Below are 17,294 nucleotides of genomic sequence, written 5' to 3' on the forward strand. Positions count from 1 at the left end.
CTTTAATAGAGATAATTATCTGAAGAGGAAATAATTATAGGACTATGGAGAAAAGGAGGGTGAGTGGAATTAGGTGAATTGCTCTTACAGAGAGCCAGCACAGACATGATGGGCCGAATTACTCCTTCTGTGCTGCAGCCATTCTATGATTCTATGAACACAACTTGGGAGTAGAACAGGGTCTGTCCTGGTATGTACGGCTCAGGTGCTCACTGCATAAGCTTATCGAGCTATTGGCAGAGCCACCAAGGGAAGTTCTAGGCAAATTGTCTGTTCTCAGGCTGTCTCTAACCTGCAGCTCCAAGCCATTAAATGCTGGAAAATCATGTGCCTTTTACTATATTTAAAGAAGGCATGATAATATTGCATACCTTTTAATTTAAAAACTGCATTGAAATCAAAACATATACATCGTACAGTGGAAACAATAAATTGAAAGGTGCATCTATATTAAATGTTTTGCTTCAGGTTTTATCGCGTCTTTCATAAGAACATAAGAAATAGGATCAGGAGTAGGCCATTTGGCCCCATGAGTCTGCTCTGCCATTCAAAAAGGCCATGGCTGATCTGATTGTGGCCTTACCCCCACTTTCCTGCCTAACCTCCACAACCTTTGACTTTCCTGTCGATCAAAAATTTGTCTAACTCAGCCTTGAATATTTTCAATGACCCAGCCTCTACTGCTCCCTGGGGTAGAGAATTCCAAAGATTAACGACCCTCTGAGAGAAAGAATTCCTCCTCATCTCCGTATTAAATGGGAGACCTCTTATTTTGAAACTGTGTTCCCTAGTTCTAGGTTCCCCGCAAGGTAAACGTCCTTTCAGCATCAACCCTATCCTTAGAACTTAAATGTTTCAAGAAGATCTCCTCTCATTCTTCTGAGCTCTTATTTTGTGCAGTCACCTTTTATATAGCACCTTATCGCATGGCTTTTGGAAATTCAAATACATTATATCTCCTGGTTCCCCTTTGTCCATCCTGCTTGTTACATCCTCAAACAGCTCCAATAAATTTGTCAAACACAATTTCCCTTTCATAAAGCCATGTTGACTCTGCTTGATTGTATTATGATTTTCTAATGTCCTAAATTTCAGCTTCCAGACCTACTGAGTCACTGATAGTGAAAGCAGAGAAACAATCTCCTCACATACCTTGAAGATATACATGCTCTGCACAATGACAGGTTCCTTTAGTTCCAACTTCCGGGCTACTTCCTGTCACACAGAGACACAGATTAATTTCACAATGGATATATATTTTCTAGCCTTTCTTTGGATCTGTCAGATCTGCATCATTCCCCGAGCAATGAGGGCAGCCTAGCTGCCTGGTTGTCAAACCTCATAATGCTGCACACAGGTAGCTCACAGGAGGTGAGAACAACAGGGAATCTTTGTTAGCTTTTCCTTCTCCCCTATGGAGGAGCGCATGGGTTTAAAATCAATGCATTCGAGACACGTGGAACACTTTCAATCCATGAGCCTGGTCATCAGCATCAGGAAGACTGATTAAATGCTAAAAAAATCTCAAGCCTTTTCAGTTTTTAAAAGGTGGCATGAGGAAGGTATCTCGCACAGGTATAGAAAATAGTAAAGGGCATAGGAAAAGTAAATCTGGATAACTAAGTTAAATTGGCAATAGGACAAGGGGTTCATATTCAAACTAGCAAAAGTCAGGAAGCTTTGATGCAATGATAAATTCACAGAATGAATTACAGGTGTGCAGCGGAGGCAAAAAATTGTAGAATCATTTAGGTGTAATGGGGATTACTAGAAGTATTTTTAAATGGATCATCTAGAATGGACCAAATAGCCTTCATTGTCCATATCTACTTTGTGGATGCCTGTCCTGATGACACAATTTAAATCAAGGATGCACCACGTAGACAATCACAACCACACCCTTAGGTCCTAACAATGACTCCACCAACTTCCAAAGCAGTATTTAAAAATGCAGAAAACATTATCAGTAAATCAAAAATATGGAGGGTTGTGGGGCTGGAGGAGGTTACAGAGATAGGGAGGAGCAAGACCATGGAACGATTTGAATACAAGAATGAGAATTTTAAATTGGAGACAGTGCTGGACCAGGAGCCAATGTAGATCAGTAGGCGCCGAGCTAACTCAGTGCAAGTAAGGATACAGGCAGCAGGATGAGCCAAAGTTTAAAGAGGATGGAAGGTGGGAGGCCAACCATCAGTGCAATGGCACCTGGAGTTAACAAAAGTCAGCTGCAGCTGCAGATGAAACCTGGGATAAGGAGGTTATCTTATGAGGAAAGGTTGGACAGGTTGAACTTATATCCATTGGAGTTTAGAAGATTAAGAGGTGATCTTATTGAAATATATAAGATCCTGAAGGGACTTAACAGAGTGGATGCTGAAAGGATGTTCCCTTTGTGAGGGAGACTAGAACTAGGGGACACAGTTTAAAAATAGGGGGTCTCCCATTTAAGATGGAGATGAGAAGAAATTTTTTCTTTCAGAGGGTCGTGAATCTTTGGAACTCTCTTTCCAAGAGAATGGTGGAGGCAGGGTCATTGAATAATTTTAAGGCGAGGTAGATAGATTCTTAACCAACAAGGGAGTTAAAGGTTATCGGGGGTAGGCAAAATGTGGAGTCGTGGCCACAATCAGATCAGCCATGATCTTATTGAATGGCAGAGCAGGCTTGATGGGCTAAATGGCCTCCTCCTGCTCCTAATTCATATGTTTGTATGTTCATACGAGGCAGGGGCAGGGACAGGTGACGGAGATGGAAATGGGGCATCTTGGTGATGGCGAGGATACGGGTTTGGAAAATCATCTCAGGGCCAAATAGGGTATCAAGGTTACAAATGGTCTGGTCAGCCTCAGAGAGTAGCTAAAACAGGGATGGAATAGGTGGCTTAGGAACAAAGCTTATACAATGGATTGGCTCTTTGCAATATTTAACTGGAGATCATATGCTTGACGTACTTGAAAGAAAACTATTTGTGGGGTGGGGGGATGGGAAGATGTTGCCAAAATTGGATTCAACAAAAATTTTATTTATTTCTACCTGGTTCTCCTGGCAGTAGCCATTTCAGTCTGATGTAACATGATAATCTTTATCGGGCATCACTGCTACACAAGCTCCCATATGCCAGTAGTTGCAGAGACAGTAAGCTCAAGAAAGACCCACCTGCACTTTGAGTGAATGTGTGAGATTTTTGAATGTAGGTTCCAAGGCATGAAGAGCTGTGGAGAAGAGTCACATTAAGAGTGGGTGTCTGAGCAAGAGAGACACGCTGCACAAAATGAAATATTAGAATTAGCGACCAGTGGGGCTCACTTGGAGCACAGTCTAAGCCTTATTGTCCCATCAATCAGATCTCTTTTCATTATAACAGAGTCCCAGCTGACATAAGGTGCTTTATGAAACTTACTTTTTTTTAAATTTCCTAAAAAGTAGAGAGTCTTACCAGAAATTTTATAAAGTAAAGGTGAGTGGTTATTGGGGAAAATATTTAAACTTTCACATCAATATTTCTAACTGACTTGATAGACCTTTATTGAAAATAAAGAACTCATATTTCTACAATAAAAAGACTCTATTGCTCTGTGTGGAGATATTTGATTTCAGTTTTGCCACAATGGGGTTATTTCAAACAGCCCCAGTTTGTCTGGGTTAAAGAGCGGAAAAACCATCAACCATTCCCTTCCCGATCACTTGAAGATAAACAGAAAGCCCAGTGATAGGGTTAAAAACCAGCTGACTGAGCAGACACAAAGGCTTTGCAATTCACTCAATGCTCCCATCTGGTTTATCAGCATTTTGCTGATGCTTGGAACCTAATAATTTCACTAAAACTTTCAGTGAATGCTGATGGTCTGCTCAGCAGGATGTACTTGTGCTTCTTCAGACAGAATTTTAAAAATGGAATCATTCTCTATCTTCCCAAGTAGCGTAAACCAGTGACCTTACCATGTCCAATTTTATTTATGGATTTCTCTTTTGGTACAAGAAGGTCACCTAAATGAAGAGGAAAATGAGTATGAGTAGATTCCTGACCTACACTGAGTACGGCATCTTTCTAATTCATCTAAGAATTCCAGACTTCCCAGTTGCTCAGTTAATAAGGCCACTTTCTGGTGAGTAGTTCAGCCATATATAAGGTCCCAGGTTTGACCCTTACCTGTGTTGTCAGCCTGGGCACAAATAGCCCTCGTGCTTTCTGGGTTAGGGAGAGGACAATAAAAAAAAAACAGCAAAGTCTCCACTCATGATCACTTTGCAGTGATTTCTATTTAACATATACATGGATATTAAGTGAAAAGATGACTGATGTGCACTGTAAACCCTTGGCATTAAATACCACAACATAAGTCACTGTCAAAGCCCAGACATGAAGAATCATTGTGTGAGCAGGGTACTAGAGGGCAGCCAGTGTCCTTGGAACAATATCCCAACAGGAGTCAGTGGCTTCAGGAAAGGAAAGGAAAAACAAATTATAGAGACATAAAGAACAGATGTTTGTATTGGCATGTTGGAGGTCCAACGCACTGCACAACTGACAAGAGTTGACAGCTATGATTCCTTACTTGTTGCTGGATTCCTGATCTTAAGCCATGGTATCTCAGAGAGTTACCAAGTGGAGACCATGGGGAGAGGGAAGGTCCCATCCCTTACCTGTCCTCTGTCACTTTCTAGCTAATTATTACAGAATGGCATGGTGGAACAAGAAGGAAATCCACCAACTCACCTGCAGAAATAAAAATGAGGACAAAACGATCTAGAAAAGGGGCAGTTTCATCCCAAAACACTGACACATGGTATATATTATCAGAAAGCATGAATGTGCATTCATATAGTGCCTTTCACATGTCCCAAACCACTTAATAGCCAGTGAAGTGCAGTCACAGCTGTGGGAAAACCATAGAATCATAGAATAATGCAATGCAGGAGGAGGTCATTCAGCCCATCATGCCTGTGATAGCTTTTTAGTAGACCATCCAATTAGTCACACTCCCAACTGGTTCTCCATAGCCATGTAATCCTCAGGCTGTGTCTGATTCTTTTGCCATTCAGCTTAAATCTGTGTCATCGGATACCAACCCTTCTGCCACTGGAAAGAGTTTCACCTTTTCTGCTCTTATCAAAACCCCATTCACCATTTTGAACAGCTCATATCAAATCTCCTCTTAACCTTGTGGCAGCTGGTTGGCACATGGCAGAAATGAGATAAATTATGAGACCATCTATCTTAGTGATGCTGGTGGGTGGGTCAATATTGACCAGGACACTGGGAGAACCCCCTTGCAGATTATTACTTTGATGCCCATTAATAGAATCTCAGGACATAAACCTCCTTGCGTCTTGGTCAATGTTTTTGCCTCGGCCAATAGCACTTACAAACGGATTAAATGGCCACGTGTTTCATTGCTGCTTCTGAGATGTTGCTGGTGCAAAATGGTCAGCATGTTTGGGGAGATAATAAAAGTAACTGCACTTCAAAAAGCAATTCATTAGGTGAAGGACTTTGATGTGATAATAAAGGTTCCATATAAATGCAAATATTTCTTTTATTAACTAATCTGAACACAGGTCACATTTGCCTTTACCTTTGTTATCAAATACTCCTTTTTCAAAAAAGAATCGAATTTTGTCCCCACTTGTCAGGAAGTAATCTTTGCTTCCCTAAAATAAAAAGTTGCAACAATCAACAGCAAGTGCTTGACAAACCAGAATTTGTTATGAAGCGGAGATCCATTATCCAACCTCCAACACACTTGCTCACCTGCATCTTTTGAGGCCAGTCAGGAATGCATTAATACAAAGAAAAGAAATATGATTCATCTCAATATTTTACGGCCATCTAAAGTCAGCAGAGTTGGACTACATGTATTAGTGAAAAGTAACTGAAAGCAGATCATAGGAAGAAGTTCTTTACTTAGAGACTGATAAAGCATTTGGAATAAACTGCCAGTGGAGAATAGTTGAGCTAAAAATATTTGGGACTTTCAAAATGCAGATGCTTCAAGGGAGAGTTAGGGTACTAGAGACAAGGGTTTCAATTGTCTGCATGGTATGTTCTCATCCTTCAGTTTTTTTGTGTTCTTTCAAACAGCAAAAAATTTGGCTTTTTGGCTAGATTAAACTCATTCGCATTTGCACCACACAAGTGCCAGGCGATGACCATCTCTAAGAAGAGAGAATCTAACCATCTGCCCTTGACCTTCAACGGCCTTACCATCACTAAATCCCCCACTATCAACATGCTGGAGGTTATCATTGACCAGAACCTTAACTGGACTAGCCATATAAATACGGTGGCAACAAGAGCAGGTCAGAGGCTGGGAATTCTATGGCGAGTAATTCACCTCCTGACTCCCTAAAGCCTGTCCACTACCAACAAGAGGCAAGTCAGGGGTGTGATGGAATACTCTCCACTTACCTGGCAGTGTGCAGCTCCAACAACTCTCAAAAGGCTCAACACCATACAAGACAAAACAGCCTGCTCAATCCTTAAACATTCACTCCCTCCGTCACCAGCACACAGTGGCAGCAGTGTGTACCATCTACAAGATGCACTACAGCAACTGACTAAGCCTCCATCGACAGTACCTTCCAAACCTGAGACCTCTACCGCCTAGAAGGACAAGGGCAGCAGACACAGGGGAACACCACCACCTGCAACTCCCTCTCCAAGTCACACATAGTCCTGACTTGAAGCCATATTGCCATTTCTTCACTGTTGCTAGACCATAAAATTCCCTCCCTAATAGCACTGTGAGAGTACCTACACCACATGGACTGCAGTTGTTCATGAAAGTGACTCACCACCACCGTCTCAAGGACAATTAGGCAACAAATGCTGGCCTTCCCAACAAAGCCCCACATCTTGTGAAAGAATAAAAGAAAATAGTAATTCGGTAGCACAGAGCTTGAGCATTGCTGAAAAAAAGAGACATCCTGTCAAAGCTTTTCATCTTGTACCCATCAGGACAGATTCGCTATTTTCAATAGTTTCCTGATGAGTGCAAGATGAAAAGCTTTGACAGCATGTCTCTTTCTTCAGTAATAATAAAAGAAAAAAAATCTCCAAATCAACACTTTTTTGGTCCTTTATTTCTTTTCATTTCCATTCCAGTACTACATACATTCCACAACAGAAAGAGGGGATGCAGAATCATGTCCCAGATTCCATCACAGTCTTGCTCATTTAACTGGGAAAGGGACATACCAGCAGCTATCTCAACTGAAATGGCAAGTTGGCAATACAAGCTTAGAGTACAAGCAAAAGGGTGTTAAAATTCCACAAAAAAGGATCTAAACAATGCAAGTACAAAAGCAAGATGTTATTTTCAGCTTTCCTCATAGGTTTTATGGATCAATCTGAAGCAAGTCACCATTCCTTTGGTATTTGAACATTTCAGTTAATTAAAATAACACATCCATAATCAGTCTCATTGCCAAGGGCTAGCTGAAGCCAAGCGTCGATAGCGAAAGGAGCGCATGGCAACCCGGGCACCCTACCCACCCGTTCCCCCTACCGCCATCTGCTCCAGCTGTGACAGAGATTGTAGGTCATGCATTAGATTCTTCAGTCACCTGAGAACTCATTTTCAGCGTGGAAGCAAGTCATCCTCGACCCCGAGGGACAGCCTAAGAGAAGATAATCAGACACACTGACATACACACAGAGCAATTGAGGCACACACACTTTGATCATTGACACATACACAGCAATACCCAGTATTTTCATACACACCTAAACACCAACCTGAGTTTTAAGCTGCTCCGTTTCTTGTGTTGAGAATTCAGTGAGAAGGTCTTGGGGGACCTCCATCTCATCAATAATGTCTGATATCCGTGCTCTCAGGGAGTCACACTCATCTGCTGTGAAGAACCCTTCAATTGTAACAAAGCCATCTTTCCTGAACTGAAGATGGGAAGAAACAAAGTTTTAACAGACAAATTAAATCAGAACTTGCTCATTAACTTCTTTACTCATGGTCATCTTAGCAATAACCCTCTCACTTCTGAGTTAGATGGTCATAGGTTCAAGCCTCACTGTAGGAGTTCAGCACATAATCTTGCCTATAGCTTAATTCAGTACTGAGTGAGTGCTGCACCATCAGAGGCGTCATCTTTCAGATGAGACATTAAACTGAAATTGCACCTGTGAGTTTGGGCAGATTTAAAAGATGCTGTTGACATTATTCAGGGAAGAGCAGGCAAGTTCTCAATATTTGCGTCTCAGCAACACAATCAAAAACAGATTATCTGGTCGTTATCACGTTGCTGTTTGTGGGAGTTTTCTGTGCACAAATTGGCTGCGTGTTTCTGACCTTACAACATTGACTACACTTCAAAAAGCACTTTGGGATGTCCTGAGATTATGAAAGTTGCTATATAAATGCAAGCTTTTACACTAGGAGGAGCATTTGCACATTTGAGTGGGGCAGTGGTAAGGGATCTACAATTTAAGGCAGCAACTCCCTGGGGTTAAGGTGGGATTAGCTAGGGTTTTTGCTCCAATTTGTTATTCAATAATCCCTATTAGATGGCAAGTGGAGACAGCTATGATGCCCACTGGCACTATATTCCATTGTAGGGTAGAACCTGCCGGAATGGAGAAGCAAAATACACTTGAAAAATACACTTTCACGAGCTGTGCCTTGTCTCACAGCGATTAAAGCACTGAACTCTAGCTGAGAAAACAGGCTAGGAACCTGCTCTTAGAATAATGCCATCTCTGAAGTCAAAATTTAAATACCATTCGGCGGTAACAATGGATGCTGTCCCTCCTTCCATCGATAATTTAAAATTGAGGTTTTCATGTGATGCAGGTGGATATAACATGGGGGTTAGTTGTAATGTGGATTCAATGTAACAATGTGGTTTAAAACTGGCATAATGTCAATTTAATTTGATCTAGTGTGGTTTAAGTGTGGATTTGAGGCGATATAATGTGGTTTAAATGTGGTAATGATGTAGTTTTGACACAAAAGCAAAATGCTGCACATACTGGAAAGCACAGAGTGTGCTGGATATACTCAGCAGGGCTGACAGCATCAGTGGAGAGAGGAAGAGAGTTAACTTTTCAGATCCATGATCTTTCACCCCCCCCAGGTGACCACGAGGACTGTGGGTTTAATTTTTAAAAAATCATTCATGGGATGTGGGCTTCGTTGGCTGGGCCCAGCATTTATTGCCCATCCCTAATTGCCCCTTGAGAAGGTGGTGGTGAGCTGCCTTCTTGAACCGCTGCAGGGAGGTGAGGTGTCAGCTGTGGCTCAGTTCATAGCACCCTCGCCTTTGAATCAGAGGGTTGTGGGTTCATGTCCCACTCCTGGAAAACCAAGAACTGTGATTGTACTCGAAAGAGTTGCAATCTGTGACTGTTGATAACTCGAAAGAGTTTGAACCGCTGCAGTCCCTGTGGTGTGGGTACACGCACAGCGCTGTTAGGGAGGGAGATTTTGACCCAGGGACTGTTATACCAAATCTGCTATAATGTGGCTATCCAATATTTACGCTATGTGTCCCGCGGTATAGAATCCAAACACATTTGCTGGTAACAATGTAACAAAGCGAAGGTAACACAAGCTTCCCTGGAACTTTCCAAAGTCGCCGAATCAAATTCGGAGTGTGTGACTGTCACTCACCGCTGTGCTGAGTTCGTCCGTGACCATGTTGTCTGAAAATATAGTCGCCTTCAGCCGAACAGCGAGACCGAGGAAGGAAAATGTCACTGCGTAAAGTCCAGCGGCTCCACTCTGCCTGTCACAATTGTGTGGACACACCCCAGACACTCGGGTCAATCTGTTGCCGGCGTTAACCGATGCAGGTCAGAGGGGCGTGTGTGTGTGTAAAAAACAAATATTTCACCATTGCAGTGGTTTCCCGAAACAAATATTTGAACTGGGGCCAGATTCTCCATATGACCGAAGAACAAGGTTAGAGTCAACGGAGAAGTTCCCAGTTGATTGGTCACTGATTGAGGTTAATCTTTTACAAATACTGGCTAAGGAGCTTTTGAAAGGTTAATCTGTTAATTTTTTTTTGTCCCAGGTTCTTACGTGTACTTCTTACATGGCTCCTATATGAATGATTCTGGGTTTCCTAAAACACATTCACACACCAGCTTCAATATCCCACTGAACAGTTTTCCACTGCGGCGTAAAGACGCTGAGACCAGTGAAACAAAAACAGGAAATGCTGGAAAAACTCAGCAGGTCTAACAGGGTCTGTGGAGAGAAAAACAAGAGTTAACATTTCGAGTCGGTATGACTCTTCATCAGAGCTAAAGGGAAGTAAAAATGTGATGAAATTTACACTGTTTAAGGGGAGTGGAGCAGGTGAAGTAGACTGAAAATAGGGTAAAAGGTGAGGCTATAACAATGAATAAAAATGAAAATAGATAAAAAGTAAGTGGATAAAAAAATAAAAATGGATATAGAAAGAAGGGGGTGAGGATGGAGGAGAGAGTTCATGATCTGAAACTGTTGAACTCAGAAGGCTGAAAGTACCGGAAGATGAGATGCTGTTCCTCCAGTTTGCGTTGAGCTTCACTGGAACATTGCAGCAGGCCAAGGACGGACATGTGGGCATGAAAGCAGGGTGGTGTGTTGAAATGGCAAGCGACAGGAAGGTCTGGGTCATGCTTGCAGACAGACCAAAGACGTTCCGCAAAGCAGTCACTTGGTCTGAATTTGGTATCTCCAGTGTAGAGGAGACCACATTGGGAGCAGCGAATGCAGGTTAAATTGAAGGAGGTGCAAGTGAAATGCTGCTTCACCTGAAAGGAGTGCTTGGGCCCTTGGTTGGTGAGGAGAGGGGAAGTAAAGGGGCAAGTGTTACACCTTCTGTGGTTGCATGGGAAGGTGCCGTGGGAGGGGGTTGAGGTGTAGGGGGTGATGGAGGAGTGAGGAGTGGACCAGGGTGTTTCAGAGGAAATGGTCCCTACGAAATGCTGACAGGGGGGTGGGGGGTGGGGGGGTGGGGGGGGGTGGGGGGGTGGGGGGGTGGGGGGGGTGGGGGGGTGGGGGGGGGGGGTGGGGGGGTGCTGACAGGAAGATGTGTTTGGTGGTGGCATCATGCTGGAGTTGGCAGAAATGGTGGAGGATGATCCTTTGAATGTGGAGGCTGGTGGGGTGAAAAGTGAGGACAAGGGGGGCCCTGTCATGGTTCTGGGAGGGAGAGGAAGGTGTGAGGGCGGATGCGCGGGAGATGGGCCGGACACGGTTGAGGGCTCTGTCAACCACAGTGGGTGGAAAACCTTGGTTAAGGAAGAAGGAAGACATGTCAGAAGCGCCATTTTGGAAAGTGGCATCATCAGAACAGATGCGATGGAGGCGAAGGAACTGAGAGAATGGGATGGAGTCCTTCCAGGAAGCAGGGCATGAGGAGCTATAGTCAAGGTAGCTGTAGGAGTCAGTGGACATGTAATGAATATTGGTGGACAGTCTATCATCAGAAATTGAGACAGAGAGGTTAAGGAAGGGAAGGGAAGTGTCGGAGATGGAGCATGTGAAGGTGATGGAGGGGTGGAAATTGGAAGCAAAATTGGTCAATTTTCTAGGTCCAGATGAAAGCATGAAGTGGCACCAAAACAGTCATTGATGTACCGAAAAAAGAGTTGTGGGAGGGGGCCCGAGTAGAACTGGAACAAGGAGCGTTCCACATACCCCATAAAGACACAGGCATAACTGGGGCCCATGCGGGTACCCATAGCCACACCTTTTATTTGGAGGAAGTGAGGCAAGTTTAAGGAGACATTGTTCAGTGAGAGAACAAGTTCAGCCAGATGGAGGAGAGCGGTGGTGGATGGGGATTGTTCCGGCCTCTGTACAAGGAAAAAGCGGAGAGCCCTCAGACTATCCTAATGGGGGATGGAGGTGTGGAGGGATTAGATGTCAATGGTGAAGAGGGGATGGTTAGGGCCAGGGAACTGGAAATTGTTGATATGACGTAGGGCATCAGAAGAATCGTGGATGAAGGTGGGAAGAGACTGGATAAGGGGAGAGAGAACAGAGTCAAGATAGGAAGAAATGAGTTCCATGGGGCAGGAACAGATTGACACAATCGGTGTACCGGGACAGTCCTGTTTGTGGATTTTGGGGAGGAGGTAGAAGCGGGCTGCCCGGCATTGGGAGACTATGAGGTTGGAAGCTGTGGAGGGAAGATCTCAGAGGAGATGAGGTCAGTAACAGTCCTGGAAACAATGGCTTGATGTTCGGTGGCGGGGTCATGGTCCAGGGGGAGGTAGGAGGAAGTGTCTGAGAGTTGGCGCTCAGCCTCTGCGAGTTAGAGGTCAGTACTCCAGATAACAACAGGACCACCCTTGTTGGCAGGTTTGATGACAAAGTCAGGGTTGGACCCGAGAGAACGGAGTGCGGCAAGTTCAGAAGGAGACAGGTTAGAGTTGGTGAGAGGAGCAGAGAAATTGAGATGGCTGATGTCATGTTGACAGTTCTCAATGGAAAGATTAAGAGTAGGTAAGAGGCCAGAGGGAGGGGTCCAGATGGACGGAGAATACTGGAGACGGGTGAAAGGATCCATTGAACAGGGGGAGCCTCCTGCCCAAAGAAGTGAGCATAGAAACGAAGGCAGCAGAAGAAGAGTTCAGCATCATGCAGAGATCGAAATTCATTGAGGAGGGGGCGTAAGGGTATGAAACTGAGTCCTTTGCTGAGTACTGAATGTTCAGCATCAGAGAGGGGAAGGTCAGGGGGTATGGTGAATACACAGCAAGGGCTGGGATTAGAAGACGGGATGGGGTCAGGGGGATGGGAAGGGGTGGAAGGTCCTGGATGAGCGTGGTATCAATGAGTTGTTGGAGCTTGCGTTCCTTAGCACCTGAAAGAAAGGGACAAAGTTTCTTGTTAAGGCGTCGGATGAGACGAAGAATAAAATGAAACTGGGGACAAGGACAGCTTTGAGATAGGGTGAGATAGGGTGGAGGGAGAGGTCGAGTGTGTTCATATGGCGGCGCATGGCACTGAGTATGGATCTCAGGATGCGGCGAGAACAGCAGTCCAAGGAGCGTTGTATGTCCTGGAGATACCTGTAATCCTGTGTGGGTTCAAAACATGAGGGATGGAACTTCAGTTGGAATCCACGTGGGGTAAGTCAGAGATGGACACAGTCACTGAGGAAGGAAATACGGCTGCGAAAGCGAGTTTTGGAAAACATCTTGTCAAACACCAGGAGGGAAATGGAAAGCAATGAAGGTGAACAGGGCAAAAGAGACAAATGGAAATCCTGTCAGAAATCTCTTTTGCCCTGTTCCCCTCCATTGCTTTCCATTTCCCAGCTGGTGTTTGACAAGGTGTTTACCAAAACTTGTGTTGGTGAAGTATAAGAGCCAATATAAACCTCAGTGAAAAGAAAGCCTAACCAACAAAGGATAACCATTAAAATATGATAATACTAGGCAGTAGGAGAAGTATGTGCCATTGTTTCATTCAAAATCTATCTAAATAATATGATAGGTGCATTTAGTTCAAATTGGTTGCTTTATTTCCTTACATCCAGCATCTTTTTTCATGAGACATCAACTTCTTTGGGACTAAACTACTGACGTCTGATGCTGTTAGATCTGACCACCACCCATCTTTTCCCGTATTTCTAAAGGAAGTGACTCAACAACATAGTGTTCTATCACAAGTCCACTAAGCCTCAGCATTGGGCATTGCCCTATTTCCACAGGGAGTTTTTCCAAGAGGTTTCCTTGAAGTTCCAGCTGAGATAGTTGGATGAGCTTTGCAATCTTCCCACTGACGGATGAGATTAAGTTATTGCTTAGCTTCAGAGTCATGAGCTTGATACATTTGAAAAGCTGATCTGGTAGAGTGTCTATTTTATTGTAACCCAAATCCAAATAATACAGGTTTTTGAGGTTCCCAACATCTATTGGAATTACAGAAATGTTGTTGCTGTGTATGTCCAAATAATGCAGTTTATCAATAGTGAAAAGGACTTTTGGTAAAACCTCAATCTGGTTGTTTGATAAGTAAAGATACTCAAGCTTCTTGATTGAATTAATAGTTGAAGGGATGGTCTTGATTATGTTGAACCAGAACTTCAAACAGGTTAAGTTTTGCAGATATTGCAAGTTGGAAATTTCTTCAATTTTGGTAAGATTGTTACCTTTAAGGTCCAAGACATGAAGTTTGGATAAAGCATAAGTGGCACTTGGGATTTTATCCAGTTCACAGTTGTGAAGTTCAATTTGAGTCAGATTTACCATTTTCTTTAAGATACTCAGGCTCGAGAGCTTGGTCTTATCATTATGAATGCAAAGTTTGATCAAGTGGAATGCAACGTCGATGATAGTGGAGGGTATTTTAGAAAGACTTGTTTTTAGATAAAGGACTTTCAGAGAGCGAAGACCCTTCATGGTTTCCAGTTCCAGAGCTTTTTTCTCAATGGCCAGCATTCCAGTTAGGTACAGCTCTTTCAGCTGGATCAGTTTGTAGATCCAATCGGGGATTTCATCACGGCTCACATATTTAACTCCCACTTTCTTCAGTTGATTTCTCAGCCACATCAAAGCTGATGGTGTAACTTCGGTCACACAGTGTGAGAGCCAGATTTCTTCCAAGTGCTCAAGTTGGGTTATTTTGTTAGATATTTTAACATTGCTACAAAGCTCCAGCCTTAAGACCTGTAGGTCAGTAACTTCATAGACAGATTCAGGAATTCCTGATAGCATGAAGAGGTACAACTCAAGCTGATCCTTCTTAGTTTTTTTTACATGTTGCTTCACCTTCTCCACAGTCCAATCATTATTTAAACTTAATAATTTTAATTTTTGTTCACTCACTTCTGAGAGGAAGACTGTAAGACGTTTGCAATACAGAGTGTCATACTGATCAATCAAATGCAACAAGAAGGCAAAATCATTTCTTCCATCAGGGATATCACCAAACAGGCTTTCGCCTCGTTTCTCAAAGGAGTATATTTTCAGAGGTTTTCTGAAAACCCAACATATTGTGTGGATGCCGAGTATCCAATAGATAATCACCAAACCCAGATACAGTAGGGCCAATTTCCCGATGAAACGAGCAGTGCTATAAGTACAATCAAAAGTCTTGTAAAAAACCAATTTTAGTGCATTAGGTTCACATAAATTATTAAAGTCGACAACATAAATATAGGCTGGAAAGTAACCAATAATAATTAAACAATGTATTGTTTTGAACAATGTTTGGCCAGCATATAATTTATAGATTGTATCTTTCTCTTCAACATGGAATCTGAATTTCCTTACTTTCTCAAACAAAGCTTTGGCTTGCTCTGCATCCTTCTTGTCCATGGTTGAGGCAGGTACTGTCACGTTTGAGTGAATACGTGTGGGAAGTTTAATAGTTGATGTATCTCCTATAGTACTGATGGTCTCAGTGTCATTTTCAGTGGTCTTTGGTGATGCCAAGGCTTCTTCCTGTTCACTGGCATCTACACAGATTGCTGTAGATAGTGCCTTGGATGTCCATGGTGACTGAAAACACTTTTGAAGGATGTCAAGAAATTGTTGCAATTTGGAGCTTGTTTTAGGATATGTGAAACAGAAGTTACTGCAGGTAATCAGGACAACTGTGTGGAATAAAATTAGATAAGAGAAGAACCTAGTAAACCAGGGAATTTGAGTATAACACATTTGATTGATATACCAGTACTGCCAAACGTATAGCTTTGTAACCATCCCTTGGCGGACAGAAGGAAATGTATCTGGATTCATAAGTACTTCTGGATTGTCACTGATATCAGACATTCCTGGAGTATCTTGCATGGGTGCACTAATCTCACTGTGTGCCCTTCCATTATTTTTGGGATGTGGCAAACAGAAAGTCTCATCCATGTAAAGCTGAATGCTGCAGCCAAAGATAGCCAACAACAACATAATAATAGTCAGGTAATCCATGAAGGTGTCCCACCAAGGTTTGAAGACCTTGTAGGCAGGTTGCTTATTGTCTTCCAAAATTGAAATATTGCTGATCGAAAACATACCTGAAAATAAATGCAAAAATTTAAAGTGATATTTGAAACTTACATTTTGTAGACACTTAGGGGAAGGGTTGCATAGTGTTAATGTTACTGGACCAGTAATCCCGAGGCCCAGACACTTGAGTTCAAATCCCACCAACATGGCAGCTGGGGAATTTAAATTCAATTAATGAATAAACGTGGAACTTAAAAGCTGGTCTCAATAATGAGGATCATGAAATGACTGGGATTTCATAAAACTGATCTGGCTCACTAGTGTCCTTCAGGGGAGAAAATCTCCCATCCTTACCCGGTCTAGCCTATACGTGACCCACAGCAATGTGGTTGACTGCCCTCTGAAATAGTCTAGCAAGCCACTCAGTGACATCAAACTGCTACAGAAAAGTTAAATAAGAATAAAACCAGACAGATCATCCTGTGTCGGCCTAGGCACTTAAAGACAAACTCAGACACAGCCCAGTTGAGCCTGGAATATCCGCCCCACTAACCTCTAGGGACTTGTGCCACAATTGGGAGAGCTGTCCCACAGATTAGGCAAGCAATATCCTGATATAATCACACTCACCAAATCACACTTTAGAGCCAATGTCCCAGACTCCTCCAACATTATACCCACTAGAGGTGGCATCACAGTGATATATAGTCAGGAGGAGACCTTAACAATGACTCTGGACCTTATGAATTCTCATGACATCAGGTCAAACATGGGCAGGAAAACATCCTGCTGATTACCACTTATCACCCTCACTCAGTTGATGAATCAGTACTCATCTATGCTGAACACCACATGGAGAAAGCAAGGGCAATGAATGTACTCTGAGTGAGGGATTTCAATGACTTATCACCAAGACTGGCTTGGTAGTACCACATCTAACTGAGCTGGCTGAATCTTGAAGCACATATTTGGGACTGGGCCTTTGGCAGGTGATGGGCAAACCAACTAGAAGGAAAATCTACTTGACTTCATCCTCACCAATCTACCTGTCACAGATGCATCTATCCATGACAGAAATGTTAGGAGTGACCACCACTCAGGCCCCTTTAAGTAAAGATCTTTCCTCACTCTAAGGACACCCTCCATTCTGTTATGACACTACCACTGTACTATATGGAATAGATTCAGAAAAGATTTGGCAGTTCAAAACTGGACATCCAAGAGGTGCTGTTTCCTGTAAAACAATCTGTTACCTCATGGCTCAGCATGGCCCTCACTCTACCATCACTGTCAAGCCAGTGGACCAACTCCGGTTCAATGAGGAATGTAGGAGACCATGTCAGGAGCAGCACCCTGCATAATTAAAAATGAGATGCCAACCTAGTGA

At 43.1% G+C, this 17,294-nt stretch overlaps 1 protein-coding gene across 1 annotated transcript in view; it reads right to left on the reverse strand.

Annotated features, from left to right (window-relative positions):
• The window catches only part of phyhd1 (phytanoyl-CoA dioxygenase domain containing 1), a 23,049-nt gene extending 12,919 nt beyond the window's left edge, over positions 1 to 10,130 (reverse strand). Inside the window, exons 1-6 of the mRNA XM_078550030.1 lie at positions 9,630 to 10,130; positions 7,742 to 7,900; positions 5,580 to 5,655; positions 3,943 to 3,990; positions 3,160 to 3,215; positions 1,153 to 1,215 (exon numbers count right to left, since the gene is read on the reverse strand). Of these exons, the coding sequence (XP_078406156.1) occupies positions 1,153 to 1,215; positions 3,160 to 3,215; positions 3,943 to 3,990; positions 5,580 to 5,655; positions 7,742 to 7,900; positions 9,630 to 9,656 (429 nt within the window). The 5' untranslated portion in view covers positions 9,657 to 10,130. The remainder of the gene's footprint in view (positions 1 to 1,152; positions 1,216 to 3,159; positions 3,216 to 3,942; positions 3,991 to 5,579; positions 5,656 to 7,741; positions 7,901 to 9,629) is intronic.
• Between the last annotated feature and the right edge of the window lie 7,164 nt (positions 10,131 to 17,294).

The sequence above is a fragment of the Cetorhinus maximus genome, chromosome 10, assembly GCF_964194155.1.
Source record: "Cetorhinus maximus chromosome 10, sCetMax3.hap1.1, whole genome shotgun sequence".
Classification (NCBI taxonomy): Eukaryota; Metazoa; Chordata; class Chondrichthyes; order Lamniformes; family Cetorhinidae; genus Cetorhinus; species Cetorhinus maximus.